The sequence below is a fragment of the Glycine max genome, chromosome 9 (assembly GCF_000004515.6).
Source record: "Glycine max cultivar Williams 82 chromosome 9, Glycine_max_v4.0, whole genome shotgun sequence".
NCBI classification, from domain to species: domain Eukaryota; kingdom Viridiplantae; phylum Streptophyta; class Magnoliopsida; order Fabales; family Fabaceae; genus Glycine; species Glycine max.
Genome location: NC_038245.2, coordinates 46625770 through 46646101, shown reverse-complemented (window position 1 = coordinate 46646101; position 20332 = coordinate 46625770). Strand labels below are relative to the sequence as shown.

General features: G+C 27.1%; 1 protein-coding gene and 1 long non-coding RNA gene across 6 annotated transcripts; one reads left to right on the top strand and one right to left on the bottom strand.

The window, feature by feature from the left end:
* The first annotated feature begins 2390 nt into the window (after positions 1–2390).
* On the top strand, positions 2391–7806 carry LOC100799491 (plant cysteine oxidase 2). 3 transcript variants are annotated; one of them, XM_014762366.3, is made up of 5 exons: positions 2391–3008; positions 5365–5483; positions 5601–5766; positions 6498–6716; positions 7344–7806. In XM_014762366.3, the coding sequence occupies exons 1-5, from the start codon at positions 2774–2776 to the stop codon at positions 7391–7393; spliced, it is 789 nt and encodes a 262-aa protein (XP_014617852.1). In that variant the 5' UTR covers positions 2391–2773; the 3' UTR covers positions 7394–7806. The 3 variants fall into 3 exon arrangements, with proteins under 3 accessions (XP_014617852.1, XP_006587759.1, XP_003534459.1); XM_006587696.4 differs by having other exon boundaries at positions 2394–3008; positions 7354–7806; XM_003534411.5 differs by having other exon boundaries at positions 2396–3008; positions 7351–7806.
* Positions 7807–9757: 1951 nt separating this feature from the next.
* LOC102669244 (uncharacterized) lies at positions 9758–14904 on the bottom strand. Of its 3 annotated transcripts, none has more exons than XR_005886426.1 (3): positions 13994–14895; positions 11849–12753; positions 9758–10341 (listed from the first exon to the last, which is right to left on the bottom strand). It is a non-coding gene; the product is annotated as an uncharacterized lncRNA (long non-coding RNA). The 3 variants fall into 3 exon arrangements; XR_416122.4 differs by lacking the exon at positions 9758–10341 and having other exon boundaries at positions 12481–12753; positions 13994–14164; positions 14330–14879; XR_005886425.1 differs by lacking the exon at positions 9758–10341 and having other exon boundaries at positions 12481–12753; positions 13994–14904.
* Between the last annotated feature and the right edge of the window lie 5428 nt (positions 14905–20332).

Sequence of the window (20332 nt, the reverse complement as noted above, 5' to 3'; positions counted from 1 at the left end):
TAATTAACAAATCTTATTTGGAAATGAATTCTTTAATGTATGTAAAATTTTAGCTTAATTGTACTTTTCATTATTATTATTATTATTATTATTTGAATTTGATCTTCTTCTTGTATATTTTTTAAGCATTTGCTTCTCACTATTTCAATTATGTAATTATGATCCAAAAATTTATAAATTAACTGAACTTATAAGAAAAGCTAGAAGTTGAAGTTAGCTTATTGTGTGATTAACTTATAGTCATAATAGCTTATAAACTATTTGAGAGACTTACCAAACACATTTAATTAATATTTAATAAAAATATTCACATAACAATATAATACAAACAATATAATACAAACGTGTATGTGTTAATTGCATGTATTGATATGATGGTCTGATTTAAGTAATTTTTTAATTGCAGACATAATGTTAAGGTAGGGATAAGTTAGAAAATACATATCTTTAACTAGTTTCAATGCAGTTGTATAATCAAAGTTGTACTTGCAATTTAGTGACTTCTAAGACCATGGCCATTTGTAAGCCCTAAAGAAAGCCCCATAGTTTTACTTGCAAATAAAAAATAAGCTCCAAACTTACAAGATACCTTTTTATATAACTACTAATATTTTTCCTATTAAGTCCTCAAAACCCAAATGATTTATAATAATCTATCAACATATAAGTGGGTTGATGTATTATCCGCAAGTCAACCTGTCTCATGCCGTTTTAAGCGAGTTGGAGTTTGTTGATTTGTCTTATAATCTCTAATTTAAGTTTAATTTTAAGTGTGCAATAATATCAAATATTCATAAAGACAACTTTAAAAGATATTTATGATTTTTACAAAACAAAAAATATTTGTTACACATTTCAAACTGAGTTTATTTTTCATTGAATGCACATAAGTTAAAGAATTTAATTACGATAAATTAACACTATAAATGATTTCTTCATTATTATCATTATTATTAGAGGAAAAAAAATATTATACACATATAAAAAGTTTTACACCATCACCTAATTACAAGATTGTTGACATTTATGATATTTACTTTAAAAGTCATATCAACATGTTTGTGATTAAAGGAAGATATAAAATTATTTTATATTGTCAGTGCATGACCATTAAACTCTTATTATTATTATCATTATTAGAGTTTAATATTTATGCACTAATGATACAAAATAATTTTATACTATTATTAATCACAAATTACTGTTTAAATTACTTTAAGATAAATATTTTAAAGTAATCAACCTTACCTTACACTGTATAGAACTTTTTAACTATCAATGCATAGTCTTTATTTTTTCTTATTATTAAATATTGTTCAATCATAATAAGAAGTCAAATTAAAAAATCATAAAAACTAATCAAAATAAGGAAATCATAAATAAATAGTCTTTATTTTTTCTTATTATTAAATATTGTTCAATCATAATAAGAAGTCAAATTAAAAAATCATAAAAACTAATCAAAATAAGGAAATCATAAATAAATAGTCAATGTATAATAAAATTGATGTTTATAAGAAATATTTTAAAAATCACATTTAAGATACCTTTTCGATATAACAATATTTTTTAGGTTTAATTATCTATTTATTCTTTATAGTTTTAAAATTTATTCATTTTAGTCTTTATAGTTAATAAATATATTTTTTAATCCCTGAAATTTATATTTTAATTCCCAAAAGATTCTAGTTGTTAAAATTCTTTAACTAACAGGGTTAACAAAATTTAACGACATTGATCTTTTGGGTATTAAAATATAAATTTTAGAAACTAAAAAATCTACTTATTAAATTTTAAGGACTAAAAATTCACTTATTAACTATAAAGACTAAAACTGACACATTTAGAAATTATAGGACTAAATAGACAATTAAATATTTTTTTACTAATAATAATTTTATATTCCAGCTAATCACAAATCTACTGTTTATTAAATTTATTTATTGAATTTTCTGTAATTACTTTAAAAAATATATACAATCAGTATTTTTTAATTGATTATCAATGTAATTGTTTTATACAACTATTAAACTCACTGTAATCCATTTTATATTAAAAAATATTGTAATTCATTTTATCTTGCACTATTTTATATATATATATATATATATATATGAGATACACATCAAAACCTACAATTTAATATTGCAGTATTAGAATTGAGAAGTGAAAAAGGCTTAGATGAGTGGCAAATAAAGTAAAAAGAGGGTGACAATTATATGAAGAAGTGCATTATAGTAGATTATATACTATAGTAGATATTGATCAAAATCCGCTGTTTGAAGCAGCCCACTGGAATGCTTGACATGGCCCCTGGTTTTCAGTTTTACTTTCCAAACCACTCTCTCTCTCTCTCTCACTTGCATTCATTCCTCTGCCTCTTTATATCAAACATGCAATATCAATATCGTTTCATTCCAATGTTTGCTTCTCCCCTCTCTCTCCCCTTTCACTTCACACCAGTGCTCATTTTCACTTCCCCATACTCTCCCTTTTACCATTCTACCTGCGTTAAACCCCCCTAGAATCTCCCGCCACTTTTCACTATCTTATGATATACCTTCCCCTGTTCAGCTTCTTCTAGAGTACCCTCATACTACATTATTTTTTTCTCACTTTTCTTCCATACCCATTTCCCATAATTCTATTTTATCCTCGAATGTATCAATAGTTCCTCGATCAGACTCATTTGTTCACTAAATTTCTCTTCTTTTCTTCTTTTTTTTTTTTTTGGGGGGGGGGGGGGGTGATCTGCATTATAGTGGGGTTATAAATGGGGATTGGGAAGAACATGTCTGAGACAAAAGGGAGGGTGTTGGGTGAATTGCGTGAAGAGACCAATACCAACAACAACAACAACAACAAATCAAGGAGGAACCGGAGACATCGTCAGAGGAAGATGTCGCCGGGTCAGAAACTGTTTCAGACGTGTAATGAAGTGTTTGCTTCTACTGGCCCTGGGATTGTTCCTTCCCCTCAAAACATTGAAATGCTTCTCTCTGTTTTAGGTACGCGGAGTGCTTCCATTACACTCGTGCAAATTGTCCATTTTGGTTATTTTCTTATTGTCTACGTAATTTTTTATTTTTTTTGTTATTTGGTATTTCATTTCGATAATTCCAATTTGCATAAAAGTGAAATTTTAAAAAATGGTTAAAAAAAATGTAAAGGTTTTTGGAGTGATCACCATTGCATAGCGACTGTAATTGAAGCCAGTAATATCAAGAATCGCAATAAAATTAAGACTGTAATTGCAATTTAAAACCTTGCATATAGCTAAAAAATTACATGTACCTAGGCAACCTTTTTTCAACTGGGTATCCTTCTGATATAAGGATTTGGATCAGAAAACGAAGCTTTTCGGTGATTTTTAACTCTTTGGAAAGCCAGTTCTAGTGAGCTACATGTGAATTTGATTGAATTTTCATTTTTATTTTCATGGGGGTGATCGATAATTTTCTCGTATGTTTATCTCATTTCAATTATTGAATGGAGAATGCTGATGAGTTGCCTGATGCATTTATTTCAATGAAAACAAAAGATTTATTATATTGTTAAAATATAAAATTGTTTACTATATATTTTTATTAATTAAAAGCATTCAACATATGTTATTAAATATTTCTTGACATTTTTTGGTGAAAAAATATTTCTTGACTTGGATGCAAGTAAGACCAAGACCATTATTTAATGACGATTTTTTTTTTCTTTAGTCTAAACCGTTTATATAAACTCCAGACTCCAGATGTTATTCGTTACCGATTCTCTTACAATTTACTCCATGTAGATCATATCATACATGAACAAAAAAAAAAATATATAATATCTATTTTTTTTCTCTCTAGTTTTTAATCTACCCAAAATTAATCAATCCAGTCTAATAGAGTGGATGTTTACAAATTGTCTTTTGTATGCTACTTATGTGTCCGTGCCCTATGTTGCGATGTGTCTGTGTCTTGTATGCATTCGTGTATTGGTGCAAGTGCCCCATTATCTTGTGCTTGATGTTCCCCAAGAGATATATGCTATTCATCACATCACCATTTTCCGCTTACTATATGATGTCAAGTCTTTTTAAGTCCACTTTTAAAGCATAATAAACATTGCATTCTCAATTTAATCATTGTCAATCAAGTGCTGTCTTATTAAGCAAGACACACGTGTTTCTCTCTCCTATTGTCGTGTCCCAATGTCATTGGTCAGCTTAATTTGGATGTATTATGCCCCTAAATCTGGTGTCTTTTCGTGATAATTGTGGGCAAAGTATCTGGTTTACGTAAAGGTTTCTACTAGTCACTATTATTAGTCACTAGCCAGGAAAAATCAATAATTCTTTATACTATTGATATTATTGAGTTGGAAGTTTCTCGTAAATAGATCTAAGGTTCTATTAAGGTAATAATATAATTAAAAAATATTATGAAATTAAATCTTATGTTTTTTTGCGTTTAATATTTTAATTAATATGTTTATTCTGTGAGTAGTCGTGGTGATGAATTAGAAAAAAAAATATAAATAAAAAATATAAATCGTGGTGATCTTTAACAAAAGGATAAATAATAAATATGACCAGTCCTGAAGGCTAAGGACGAAAACCACGTTATATAATGCGAGTTAAGACCGTATATGTCAAAAAGGACGCGGCACTATCTGAACCTGGATACGGCAGCTACACAGCTTTAATTTTGTGCAAATGCTAATTAGTCTTTTTTAAAATAAAAAAATACAAAGGACATTTTTTTATTGAGAAAATATTTTAAACATCAAAACATGAAAATTTTTTAGTCATTTACTTCAATGTATAGAAAGACTAAATTGTTTTACATTAAACTTTGAAAAGCTTTTCGTTTTTTTTTTCTGAATAAATTATGATTATTTTCTTCAAGATCAAATTAAGTTGAGCGAATTGTTTTAGACACAAAATAAGGATATGTTTGTTTCTTATTTTTGGAAATTATTTTCCACTTTTAATAAGAAAATAACTTATTTAATAAAAGGATTTTAAAATCTTCAGTTTTTAAAATAAAAAATCAGAAAACTGTTAAATTTTTTCAGATTTCAGATTTTTATTATTCATACTTCTTTTATATGTCTCATTTTCTTTTATCATTCTTACTCTTTAAAAAATGGTTTTTAAAAATAATTTGTAAGAACTAAATAAAAGCATATAATCAAATACACTATTAAGTCTTTACTTTTTACTTTTATTTACCTTTCTTTATGTTTTAATGCTTCTTTGGAATTGACTCAAATAGTTATTTACCTGGACACTATCTTACCTGTGCAGTCATGCCAAGAATTTATCTACCCATAGTTAATTCCACTATGATAAACATATTTATACTATGGCTCATTTTTGTGCAGGTGGAATAAAACAAGAAGACGTTGGCTTGAAGCCTGAAATGCCATTTTTCAGTTCAAACAATCCTCGAAGAACTCCAAAAATTACATACCTGCACATTTATGAGTGTAAAGAATTCTCGGTAATTAAGCTATGACTTATAAATTGCTTTCTCGCAGTGCTAGTGTTGTTTAATTTGTTTGGTGTGTAAGGGTAACTTTATTTCTTATAATTTTATTGTTATTTTTATGTGTTGAAGATGGGAATATTTTGCTTGCCACCTTGTGGAGTTATTCCTCTTCACAATCACCCTGGAATGACGGTTTTCAGTAAGCTTCTGTTTGGAACCATGCACATCAAATCTTATGATTGGGTCGTTGACTTGCCTCCTCACATGCCTACCATTGTCAAACCATCGTCAGAAAGTGAGTATTTTCTTGTTATATTGTAGTATCTTTTCAATTCACTATGTTTGATTTATGTGTTTTCGTACAATATGAGACCCTTATTGGTGATAAAAGGAAGATAACATATTAAACATTTCATCGGTTTCATATTGGTAACCGAGTACAAAGACATATTGAAATGGTTTTACATGATTGCCGTTTCAGAGGCACTAAACGTCTGTTTGCACTTCTCAAATAACAAAACGGAGAATAAATATTGATGAATTGATAATCACGTACGTGGCGCTATATATATATTTTTTTTCTTTTCTAGAGAAGCTTTGTTCTCTCCCATATTTACATGTGGAACATGCTTTAATTTATATTTAAGGAAACGTGGTTGTAACGAAGAAATGTGGAATAAAATGCCATTGTTAATCATGTATACGAATAAAAAAACTAGCATACCCTAATATATGTCTACGCTGCCTTATCTTTGCATATGCAAAGAGATTATTTTTGGATTCGAACCTATGACTAATTGGTCACCAAGTCATAATTTGACCGTTGTGTCAGGGTTTGCCCTCAATCACGTATATGAATAAAACAAGATCAAAACTTCCTTGGATTAAGGCCAATTTCTCCCACCACTCATCTTGTTTTAGGGAATTGAAGATGCATATGATCAATATGTATTCGTTGTGTCAAATGTTTTCAAGTTGCTTGGTAATTTATGTGCAACAATAATTTGCATATTCCATCTATGGCAGCCCTGACTCCAGATATGCGATTGGCTAAAGTAAAGGTTGATGCTGATTTCAATGCTCCTTGTGACCCCTCCATCCTTTATCCTGCTGATGGGGGCAACATGCATTGGTTCACAGCAGTGACAGCTTGTGCAGTTCTAGATGTTCTTGGTCCTCCATACTCTGATCCTGATGGCAGGCACTGCACATACTACCAGAATTTCCCTTTCTCCAACTATTCAGGTATCTTCATATCCTTTGACAAATACTGCTAAATAATGTCCTTTGATTACCATTTGTCCAACTTTTCTTTAGACAAATGATAAGTAGTATCATTAACCACACTCATATCTTTTCTGACAACACCCCATAAAAATGGAGTAATTATAGGGTGGTCTAGTGAGTTTTGGAACATCTATGATCCACTTATTTAGCTTGTTTAGAATTTGGATAACCGCTTGCGAGGGTTGAAAGTAATTTTGAGCGTTGAAACCGTGATCCAAACATAGGCTTCATTGGTGAGTGAATAATTTTAATATTTATTTAATAAGAGAAAATAGTCTATATATTGACAGTGGTTGAAAAGTTGTCTTAAATATTGTGAAATTTTTTGTCTGCTTTGATCATTTTACCATTAGCCTGTGTTGATGTATAATTTTAAAAATATTAAATAATTCATTTACCAACAAAAATTAGTGTATCATAAGTAGTCCAAAACTTGTAGATCATCCTATAATATTGCATTTTTCAGTTGTATATATGCACAAGGTAGTTTCCACAGCCATATATCAATCCTTTATTGGTATAAATGTATTATTTAGTATTTTGGGCCATTTCGCTTTACCTACAATGATTTGAATCTTTTTGGAGATTTCAGTAGATGGACTATCCATACCAGAGGAGGAAAGAACAGCATATGAATGGCTTCAAGAGAAGGAGAAACCTGAGAATTTAAAAGTAGTTGTCAACATGTATAGCGGCCCAAAGATTGTGGAGAACTAATGTTGTCTTGTCACCTAACATCTTCCTGTTCCTATGATCTCTTGTGCGGTCAAATGATATTCCTGTGAATCATTTGTCTCATTCTATCCCATTTGATGCCACCCTTTTGTCCTCTAGTGAACCTTGGTCTATCTTTATACCTTTTTTAGTATTTTTATTTTCTTCTGCATGGAACATGAGGCACTTAATTGGTGCTGTTTTGAACCTACAGTTAGTTATTATGTTCATACAAAAAACAGCAAAAGACAAAGGTGACGGCTTACACTGGAAGATAGTATCAAACTGAAGGTGCATATTGCATAGAAATGAACTGTTTTTTTTTGTTTTTAAAGAGGTGCTCGGTTTGTAGAAGGATTTATTTAATTTAATTAGTTTGATGCAAAAAAAAAAAAACGGTGCATTTAGTGAACTGGATTGGTGTATAGCATTGATTTTAAACTGAACTACTAATTGAGTGCGGTTAAATAACGATTGCATTGAAAATTATATATTTTAAAATTTATCATTTTTTTTATCCGAAGAAATAAAAAACAGGTCAGTGAGTTAAATTCTCTTGATATTTTAAAATTTACCATTAAACAATAAAACAGGATTATTGATAGTATCCAGTGAAAAAACAAGTTAGACACCTTGAGGATTTGAGAGTACTTTAGATTAATGTTTTAAAACTCGACTCAGCTTGACCAGAAAATCGAACCTACAATTGATTCAGTTTTTTTATTCGATTGGATGTGCTAATGAACCCGTGTTAATGTTTGCAAAATCGGTACTAAACCAGATAGAATTGGTGTAACTATCTACGTTCGAGCTTTTGGCATTTTACCAACATCAATAGAGAATAAGGAACAAAAGAGATTCTTTTCTTTTCATTTTATTCATTTTAAAATATACATCTTACTAAATAATTTTAAAATACAATTAGATATTAACATTTTGTATCCTATTTTTTAAAAAATTATGACGATATCGATAAAATAATATAAAAATTTGATAAATGCAATTTATTAGTATCTATTTAAAAACTATATTTTTTTAGGCTACTGACGGTCATTTTTTGAAGATTTGTAGAATCGTCTAAAATTAATAATTTTTAATGATATAATATTTATCCGATACTTTTGATGGTTTAAAATAGTCAGAAAATGATATAACTAATAGGGTTAAAAATACTGCCAAAATGTAATGGGTATTAGCATATCAGTATTATGACAAATAACCACAAAATATTTGTTACAACAATTGTTAAATACATAAGAAATAGCTTCTATCAAGTTTTTATAATGTTTTATTATTATTGTCGATCATGAAATAACAATATAGGATGCAATTTATCAATATCTAATCGTATATGAAAATAATTAAATTAAATGTATATTTCTAAATGAATGCAATAAAAAGGAAAAATGTATCTTCTATTCTTTTTTTTTCTTGACACTGGTACAATGCCCAAAAAACTGTATATATCTTTATTCCTTATAAATTACTTGTTTTTTTTTAATAGGAGGTCATAATTTATGTAGGGATACAATAACAAATATCAATTGCGCACTACCATAAGGGGTGATGGGCCATGAATTTGATAGATCCTCGAAGCACATTGTGAACACAAATTAATATCGGGAACACATTTGATAGATCCTCAAAGGCTGATGTAGGTTAGGTTATAGACTTGGTCGAATGGTCTAACTTATTTTTATTCCTAGCTGTGATGCTCACAAGTTTCATCCAAGCAATAAGATGAGGATAATCTTTGTGATTCTCTCAAATTTTGAATTTAGTTTCAGTAATCATATAAGTAATTTAATTTCAAGGAAAAAATAGATATACCTTCATTTTGGCACTGTACCAATGTCAATAGAGAATGAGGAAAAAACATATGTTTCCTTTTTTACTGTATTCATAAAGAATACATACATCTTATTAAATATTTTTCAAATTCAGTTAAATATTAATATTTTGCATCTTTTTATTTTATTTTAATTCTGACAATAGGGATACGATATTATAAAAATTTGAAAAATGCAATTTATTATAATATATTTAACAACAGTATTTGTTTTGGGCTAGTGATTTTTTTTCTTCAAAAAATTATATTTTCAGATGAATTTTTTAGAAACTAATTTAATATTTACCTAATATTTTTTGATGATTTGAAACAACTAGAGAAGATTAATCAGTACGGTTACAGAATTTGACAAAAAGTAATCGAATTTAGTATATCAGTATTGTGACAAAGTGCCACAAAATATTTGATACATAATAAATTACATTTATCAGGTTTTCATAGTGTTTTAATATTATATATATTGTCATGAAACATAACTATATATATAGGATGCAATATACCAATAGCTAATCGTATTTGAAAAGAATTTAATTAGATACATAATTCTAAATGAATACAATAAAAAGAAAGGTGTGTCTTCTATTCCTCTTTCAATCTTGTCACTGGTTATATGCCAAAAAGAAGGTATATCTCTTCCTTGCTTTTGTTTTCTTTGACAACGTACAAGTTTATTATTTAGAAGGATTGGTTAAGAGAGGCCTTTCATTTAATCAACACCATAATATTTGAAAAAAAATAATCAACGAACTTCTTTGTTTTATTAATTTAAGAATATTATAGTAATTCTACCATTCAATTAAAAATTATTTTTTCTCTCATCTTTCGCTAAAATTAAATTTTCCAACACTCTCTTTCTTCTCTCACCAACATTAAATCTACCATTAAATTAATTAAAAAAGAAAGAGAGTTTGAATAATTTAATGTTAGTGAATAATATGGGGAGTAAAAATAAAAAATAAAAATACCATTACCTTGGAGAAAAAAAAATTAGTATGCACGTTGTGAAACAAATGAGAGGATCTGCATGTTGGAGAAAAAAGGAGACAACAAACATATGAATGAATATAAAAACAAAAATAATAAAATTTTGATTTATTTAAAAAAAGATAAGCAGGAAATTTCATAAATGCATTAAGAATAAAAAAGAAATAAAATATAAAAACTAGAAACTAACATTTTTAAAAATGTTATTTCAAATAATATTTTTAAAAAATATTAAAAACTACTAAAAAAAATTTAGTAAACAACCAAATGAAATTTTCAACTAGTAAAAAAAACTAGAAGTTAACTGAATAAAAGAAAGGAACTCATTGAATAATTTAATGGTTTTGAGACCATGAGAGCTAGAGAAGAAGAGAATTGGAAAATTTAAAGCGGGTGACTGAAGAGGAAAAATTAATTTTTAAATTGAATGATAGATTATTATAATATTCCTAAGGTAAACTTAATAAAAGAAAGGAACTCATTGATTTTTTCCCAAAGATTATGATGTTGGTTACTAATACATATATATATATAATCCATTTACCCTAGGTGTAAATTTAAAATCTTATACCAAATCTGAATCATTAGAACAAATTAATCCTACGGCCTCTAATATTTTTGTTAAAAATATTTAAAAAATTGAACACATGATTGACTAAATCTTTCTCTTCATTCTTTTCCCCCACCAAAATGACAAAATTTCTTAAGCCCGTATAACAATCCCAATTATTGTGACTGCTGGAACAATTGTTTGAAGCGTGAAAGACAATCCCAATTTCAAAACATAACCATAGGTTGTGACCGAAAATACCAAAATGGGAGGGCTGAGGGGGATCTTTTAGATGAATTTCATAACATAATAATTTGAAGGAAGAAAAATCCAGAATAAACTAGGATGATTGAGTTCCAATTGATTTTATAATTTGGTAAAAGGGTACAGAGTTGATTTAATTGAATTGTCTAACAACATCTCATTGGTTGGAAAATTTTGGGCAATTACATAAAAGGGTATGTCAATCACGTTTTAAGCCAATCGATTCACATAAAGTGATAAATTTTTTAAGCTAGATTGATCCGTGTAATTAAATTTTTTATGTTAATCATATGTCTAAGCTTTTTTTTCTCGTTGTTGTTTTTCTTATTTCTTTTTGGTACAACGTTTTTGATTGATTTCACGTTAATTGCTTGAAGCCAATTGAAATTATTCAATTACTCTTTCAATTGATTCAATATTCAGCATTGTTGCACAAGCTTCAAAATTGAATGAAATTAGGGATAAAGAAAAGAATTTTCAAAAAGCTGAATGTAGATATGATAAAATAAAAAAAGTCAGTTACTTACTCAAGTTTTCTTTTTTAATTTTAAACCAAACAGTTTTAACAGTTAGATTAATTAATTTCAACATACGAGATTTGGTGTAAGTCATTAAATCTGATTTTATATATATATATATATATATATATATATATATATATATATATATATATGCACAATGATTAACAAACACATAAACTAATATTTGTTGTGTAAGATCGTTACGTACCTTCTTGTCCTAGGTGTCATGGAATTGATTTGGTTCTATCCAAAAAAATTTATTCCAGATAGTTATGCTCACAAGTTCTCTCCAAATGAAAAGAGGTATATAGGTGATATTTGTGATTCCCTTTCACATTGAATTCAACTTTTGCAAACATATAAGTAATTTACGAGAAGCAATCTTCTTGGCCTTGTAGAAATGGCAAGAGAAAGAAAGACAGAATATACACTTTTTTTTTCACTCTATTCATTAGGAAAATATATGTTATTAAATAATTTTCAAATATAGTAAAATATTAATATTTTATATCCAATATTTTTTAATTTTTTTGTGACTGAATAAAATATTATAAAAACACGATAAATACAATTTTTTATTTATCTAAAAATTGTTGCACAAATATTTATTTGTCTTTGAAACAAAAACTGATTTTTGTTATTTGACTTAATTATAATGTCTTATAATGAATTTATTATGGTTTAATTTATAATATGAGAAGATATATAATGCATTTACTTTTGTGAAATAATACATTGTATTTGTTGGATTTTCAAGATGTTTTATTCATATTAATTGTCTATGAATAAAAATATAAGATGCAAAATATCAATACCATACCTAATCGTATTTGAAAAGTATTTAATAAGACGGTATATTATTCAAATGAATACAGTGAAAGTAAAAAGTGTATCTTCTGTCCTCTTTATCTCTTGACATTGGTACAAAGTCAAAAAGAAGGTACATCTTTTTCTTGCTCGTAAATTACTTATGTTCATTGATCAATACCAGTGATCTTTGGTTAGACCAATAAGAATCAAAACTAAGTGAAACTGGGATTATATCAAAATTATGTACCAGTTGTTCCAGAAAATCCGTTGATACTTCACTTCTGTCCTTATTTCATCAGTAACCTACACAAAAAAATACAGAAATTAGTATGAAAAAAAATAAAGGAAGAAGAAAAGGAAACAACTTGCTTTATAAAATAATTTATGAAGCAAAAGAAACAAATAGACCGAAAGGAATTGAATATGCTAACTGGATGGCCATTTAGAGTATCTACTAAAATTAAGAGTATAGGATGCAAGAAATTAGTCATCTTCCTATGAAGTTTGCTAAACCTGTGTATGCTTATATTAGTGGGGTTCCAAATTTGTTCTGATTGATTTCATTTGTGTAATGTTTATGCTGTGGAAGCTAAAACTTGTTACTTAATCTTTAATTAACTTTTAGAACAAAGTGTTGCAAATTCCTTCTTTCCAGTGATGGCATAAGAAATTGAAAATTGATGTAATTGAACAACTTCAACCCAAGAAAGGAAAACAATAAATAAAAAAATTGGAGAAGTTAGCAACCAACTGGAGGATTGTTTCAATTCATAAGGGGACAAATATTTTTATAATAAGAGAACTCGTTTCAATTCATGCTCCAAATCATTTTTAAAGTGGTAGTTGGGCAAAGGAATTGAAGGTGGATGAACATTGGATTAAGCATGATGATAACTAGAATAAGAAGGCTCTTCAAGCGCAAATGGAGCATATATAGGAACATAACATATCAAACAGGGATAAAAGATATACATCCAACTCAGTATATCACAACACAACAGATACAAAAATCAAGTTATAAATTAGACCGAATTGAAAATTGTACAATTGCTCGTCTCAGGTGTAGACATAGAAAATAGTTTAAATATAAATTACATAATCAATCAAATGGTACATGCGTGCTAATAAATCTTCATAATTTCAGACAACAAGAATTTGAGAAACATTTACAAATGCAGATGATCAAGTTACCCAATTAATTCTCTCAAGGTATACAATCATCGTACATATTATATGCTAACGAGTCACATAGTCACAATATACAACAAAATCTTCTTCTTGGGAAAAATCTGTAAACATGTCGAATTTCCAATTTGAGAATGTTCTGCCAAATTGAAATTAGACGAATATAGATTATAGGCATAACAAATACGTAGAATACACATAAATTTGAATGTCTATAGTCTTTACTCACCAACAAATTTATCTAAAAATAATTATCATATCAGCTTCAAGGAAAAAAAAGCATCATGCCTTGCCACTATGCCATGATATAAAATAATCCCCAAAGAAAATATAATAACCAATTGTAGGATTTGTATACCTCATTTCACATCAAAGTGGAAAAGAAAAAAGAACTCGTGCAAACTACCCAGGCCCCCTCTAATAGTGTTGTTAAATGGCGGCACCATGAGAGAATGGTGTATGTGGCAGGTATTTTGCCTACCACCATAGACATTTTGTGAAGGAAGGACTGCTATGGCTGCAACATAGGCTGCAATGACATGTTTATATAGCGGAATTAAGTATAGCAACCTAAAGACCCAATAGCAAATAACATAAGGCAGAATCAATAGTCACCATACAAATGTAACACAGACTTGTCCATATACATATGCATAAGAAACAAGCCAAAAAGGTGTTATTAAAGTCCTCATACCTGATCTGCAATAGTGTATGAACGAGTTGGAAAGAAATTGGTGATAAAATCAGTATTGAAGCACTCAATCTACGCCACCGGCCAACACCAAAAACAATTTTGCTCAAGTAAAACAAAACATCCACATAAAATTTACAATTATTAATTCTTTATATATAAAAAAACTTCAAGGAATAGTTTCAAAGATGTAATAGATAAGAGTTCAAAATGAAATGAAATTGAAGTGAAAGCAAAGGGCAAAGTGATTAAATACCAATGGGAAGGAAACATGGAAAAGTTAAGATTGGTGATAAACAGAAGAGGCTTATATAAAAAAAAATTAAAAAATTCTAGAAACGTGAGATCTAACTAAGCAGGTGAATTTAGGGGTGGATCTGGTGAAAGCAGATCCACAAAATCCATGAGCAATGCGCACCTCCACATTTCCTCACCACACTTTGCCTCTTTCCGGCGCTGAAGGGATAGGTAGGATATGCGGGTTAGGGTTTTTGACAAAGCTTCAATGGGTCCTTTTATAGAAGAATTATGAACCGCCGCAAACTTAAGGGTTGGTGGTTTTTAATGAGCCGCCATGTACAAGCATCCAATTGTAGCTAGGGTTTCATTGAAAGTTTTTGGTTTCTAATGGTTTTAATGTTTTTTTTTTATGTGAATACATATTTATTAATCATGATACATTTATTTATTTACATTTATTGTGTTAGTTATTAAAAATAACAAAAGTCAAAACAGAAAATTATTTTTACAATTAAATTTCTTTTGAATATGTTCATTCATTTATTACATTTAATATTTTTAATTTTTAAATATTAATATTATATGAAAAATAAAATAAAATATTTTTATTGTTTAAAACAAAACAAAATAGTATTGTTTAAATATTTTTTTCCAATCTAAAATTTATTGTTTAATTTAATGGGTTATTTAAAAGTATTTATTATTAGAATTAATGTATTTTATTTTTAGCAATCATTTAATGTATTTTTTTTTTCAAATGGATGAATATTTTTGGTAATTACACTTTATTGTTTGATGAATCATTGAAAAGTCTTCATATTTACTAATCATGATACATTTATTTATTTACATTTATTGTGTTAGTTATTAAAAATAACAAAAGTCAAAACAGAAAATTATTTTTACAATTAAATTTCTTTTGAATATGTTCATTCATTTATTACATTTAATATTTTTAATTTTTAAATATTAATATTATATGAAAAATAAAATAAAATATTTTTATTGTTTAAAACAAAACAAAATAGTATTGTTTGAATATTTTTTCCAATCTAAAATTTATTGTTTAATTTAATGGGTTATTTAAAATTATTTATTATTAGAATTAATGTATTTTATTTTTAGCAATCATTTAATGTATTTTTTTTTCAAATGGATGAATATTTTTGGTAATTACACTTTATTGTTTGATGAATCATTGAAAAGTATTCATTATGATAGGTAATAATATCCAAGATAAAGAGTTGCATTCGAGAAAAAAATAATTTCAAAATAAATATCTATTTTTAATGTAATATTAATTATTTTTTATTCATACTTTTAATAAATATCACTTTAGTTTTTAATATAATATTGATATTATTATCTTTCATCTATTTAATAAAATTAGTTTTATAAAACTATCAATACTTTTTATTTATTTATTAACTTTTCTTAATTTATGTAAAAACAACCTAAGAATCACACTTATTTTGGAACATATGAAATACTATCTTCAAATGGAGTATATTCTATTTTTAGCATTAAACTATTTAGTGATAATGAAATTCAATAATTGAAAAGTCTTCAAAAAATTGTATTTGACATTTTTCAAAAAATGCTTGACCTTGACTGTTGACATTAAAAATATTTTAAATATTATAATACTAATAAAAATATTTAAAATTATATTTGAAAAGTTATTAATCTAATATATGTTGCAATATTTTAAATGCGCAAACTTTAAATATTAAAGTACTAATAAAAGTATCTACTACCCATATGGTGTGGTAAAAGTGGACAAGTAGCTTTTGTCCTTTTAAGCACTAATAAAAATATTTACTACTCATATGGTATGGTACAAGTAAGTTGTGTCCTTTTAACCACATGTGAGATTTGACACATGATTATGATTATGTATATATGTGAATAGAGCAATACATTTAAGGAGATAAGTTTATCCTTAACCGATATTTTTTTTGAATAATTAATTTCATGATTTTAATTGTGAGAATATCTTATTATTAGAAAAAATAAAATAAAGAATTACTCATTTATTTTAAATATGTTGATGTAATGCTTAACTTAATTACGGCTCATTTTGTGTTCTATTACATATTTAATCGCGTGTTTTTTGTTCTTGAGTATTATATATATCCAATAAACATTAACAATTTTTACATATTTTTTGTACTCATTATCTCTATTTTTTTCCTTCTTGTATTTACATTCAATATAAAAGGTCCTGCTCAAGACACAGGCAAATGGACTAATATTAAAATACAAAGTTTAATCTATTTAATTTAATACTGTTAAAGTAAATTACACTCCCATCTAGATGAGACTATTATATTGTTCTCTCTTCTCATAAGTTAAAATATATAATAAATTACATTACTCTCCCCTAGAGATGCGAGTATTATATTGTTATTTTCCTCTTATATCAAAATATAAAGTTTAGTTCATTTAATTTAATATTACCGTTAGTTTTTTTTAAAAGATTTTCAAATATATTTTAAATATTTGTTTTATTCTATTTTAGTTATATATATATATATATATATATATATATATATATATATATATAATTTTTTAATTTGATTACGTTAAAATATATTCTATGAAAATAATAATTAAAAATCAATATTTTTAGATATATAATTAAATGTAGTATAATTCATACTAGTTTACTTAAAATAATAATTGATGATATAAATTTTATATATATATATATATGTGTGTGTGTGTGTGTATTGCTTTATTTATCAATTTATTAAAATATATGCAACTGAATATATTAATTTATTGTAAGTATGTGTTTATTTAATACTATAACGTAAAACTATAGTAATATTTCTGTTGTTTTTATAGCTTCTTATAACTCCTTTTCTCTTTATTAAATAATGAAGCCAAGCACATAAATTCATCAAATATGAATTTATCATGAGGATCTCTAAACAATAAAACAAACTCTAAAATGTAATTTTTGTCTCCTTATTTTTTTAAATTTTTGATTTTAGTTTTCTATTAATTGAGATATTTTGTTCTTATTTTTAGAAATTCACAATTTTAGTCTCTTTTATTTTTTTAATTGGGGTATTTTTTCCCAATTTTTTTTAAATCTGTTATTTTAGTTCCTCTTTTTATTTTCATATTTGAGTGTGAACTTTTTTTTTATTTCTAATAAATTAAACTTGTTAGCAATTAAATAATTTTAAAAAATATTTATTATTTGAATAATAAATAGACATGTATCGGTTAATGTTTATAAAGTATATAAATTAATATTTAAAATTGGATACAAAGATTAAAATTGTAGGTTTTTTTGAAAGTGAAAGATTAAATATTTTAATTAAAAAATGAAAGAATAAAATCCTAAAATTATTAAAAGTGAGAATTAAATGTCTCAATTAAAATTAGGAAGATTAAAATCATAAATTTTAAAAAATAAGGGGATAAAAATTAGAAATAGCAACATCATGCTAGCAGAAACAAAGCTCTGAGTTGTCTTCAAGTTTCGCCCACACCAACAGAAAAAAAAAAAAACTAACACTTACCTCCTAGCTTCCACATCTCCAAAATTCTCTATCCTCACACTATTTGAAATAATCAACATGAGTAATGCTATATCCTCCTACTAAATCATCTTACAAATCCTCATATTACCTCTAATAGTAAGTATTGAATAAAAAATAAATACAAGGATAGTAGGAAAAATTGTATAAGAGGATAGTGTGGGAGGATTTATAATTATTCAGTCAACATTACTAATTGAAAATTCTAGGGTTCATAGTTTGTGATTAAGCGTTGAAGAGGTAGAAGATCTCCAACCTGCTACTCTCCTCCACAAAAACATGATGATGAACTATTCATTTCCCTCTGTACGAGATCAACAACGAGACTAGCTAGAGCTACACCAAACACCTGCGATCACGCCTGCATGACAACCTTCTTTGACAAAGGTAGTTTGAAAATTCTAGGGTTCATAGTTCGTGATTTAGCGTTTCCTAATTTGTTCTTTTAAAAATGGTTATGCATATCAATTTAATGATATGGCAATCCCTCGTTAAAAAAAATACTAATTGACTCATTAAACGTGAATGTCTATTTGCCATGTACGCAATGGCACTAATGATGTTAATTAGCATGTTGGATGAACAATAAAATGTTTTATTTTATTTTGAAGGACTGAAGTAGAACAAAGTTTTTTTGGAGACTAAATTCGAATTTAAAAAATTTAGAAGAACAAAAAATAGAATTTATCCAGTAAATATTATATAAGAGTTAGTTGATCGTGTTAGTTTTGCATTCTTAAAAAAATGTTTAGCAGCATCAAGTTAAAGTCTACAATTTATGGTGAAATTTTTTCCAAAACAGTTTCAAAGTCGAAATTTATTTGGAATTAAATTTGTCCAATAAACATTATATAAGAGTTAATTGATTGTGTTAGTTTTGCAGCATCAAGTTCAAGCATCGAATAAGTCTTGCAACAGAGGGATTAGGCTTACTTTTTGGCCTATTATAAGGTAATAATTAACAATTACTTAGAGTAGTTGAAAAGGTGCAATAGTACATGGTAACCCTTTGACAAGTAATAGTGGTGACCGTTGGGTTTGAACAAGACCGATTCTATAAAATAAAATAAAAAATTAAAACTGCACAGTGGAAATGGTAAAACAGTTGATACATAAGTGAATATTACTTGACCTCCAATCTGAAGAACCTACACAGCTCGAAGAGGCGCCTTAATATCCTATATATGCCTATATGGTAGAAATATTAAGGTGTCAAAATATGTATGACCCTTTGTCATAGTTCGGAATTTCACACACAAGCTCCCAATGCCTGAAGCCAGTAACAAATATTATACTAGTGTAATTATGTTTGGTTGCCAACTAGAATTGGGGAATGTAATTTAAGTTATTTAATCTAATCAAGCCTTAAAAAACCCATTGAAGTACGTTACTTAATGGCTAACCGATGCATTCCTGTATGAATGTATGCATTCACACCATGGATTAATTAATTAATTATCACATTACCATTATATGTTTTATAATCCAACTATCTCATCTAAATTATTTTAAATATGTTTCAGACAACATTTTAATAATGATAATATTTAGTTTGATGTTTTCTTTATGTTTTTCCTACTTTTATTATATCACATCACCTGTATATATCTGTCATTTTCTGACATTTGGTATCTAAATATATTGAAGGGTAATACGCAACACTCAGATCCCGAGACACACACTTTGGGACTACTCGCAGTTCTAAAAGGATCAAGTTAGTCAAATGTAACCGTGACAGTAATTAAGGACCGAAAATTCAATTTAATTTAGCAATTGTGCTGACCCCTTGTTTGTTGCGCGACCTTTGAAAACTTGGTAAGTTATTTCTTCATATTGTATGATCAGGCTTTGAATGAGCATATTTTATGCCCAATAAATTACATTTATTAATAAAAAGTTTTTTTTTATATGAAAGTAAGTAATTAACATTGGAAAATCATTTTAAGCAAAAAAAAAAAACATTTTGTTTGAGGCATAAATAATAAGTATTTTTAAATTCCCATTTATTTTTATACTAATAATGAAGTGGTATTCAATCAACTACAACTGAAATAATGTAAAATGGTCCCTAAATATATAGTATAGTAACAGATTTTTAGAATATAATATAGATATAATAAATATTAGAGTTTTTGTAGGCATGCATTACAATAATGTCATTATAGAAGTTTTTTACTTTTTTAATCAATTAAAAATAATTATTATAAAAACC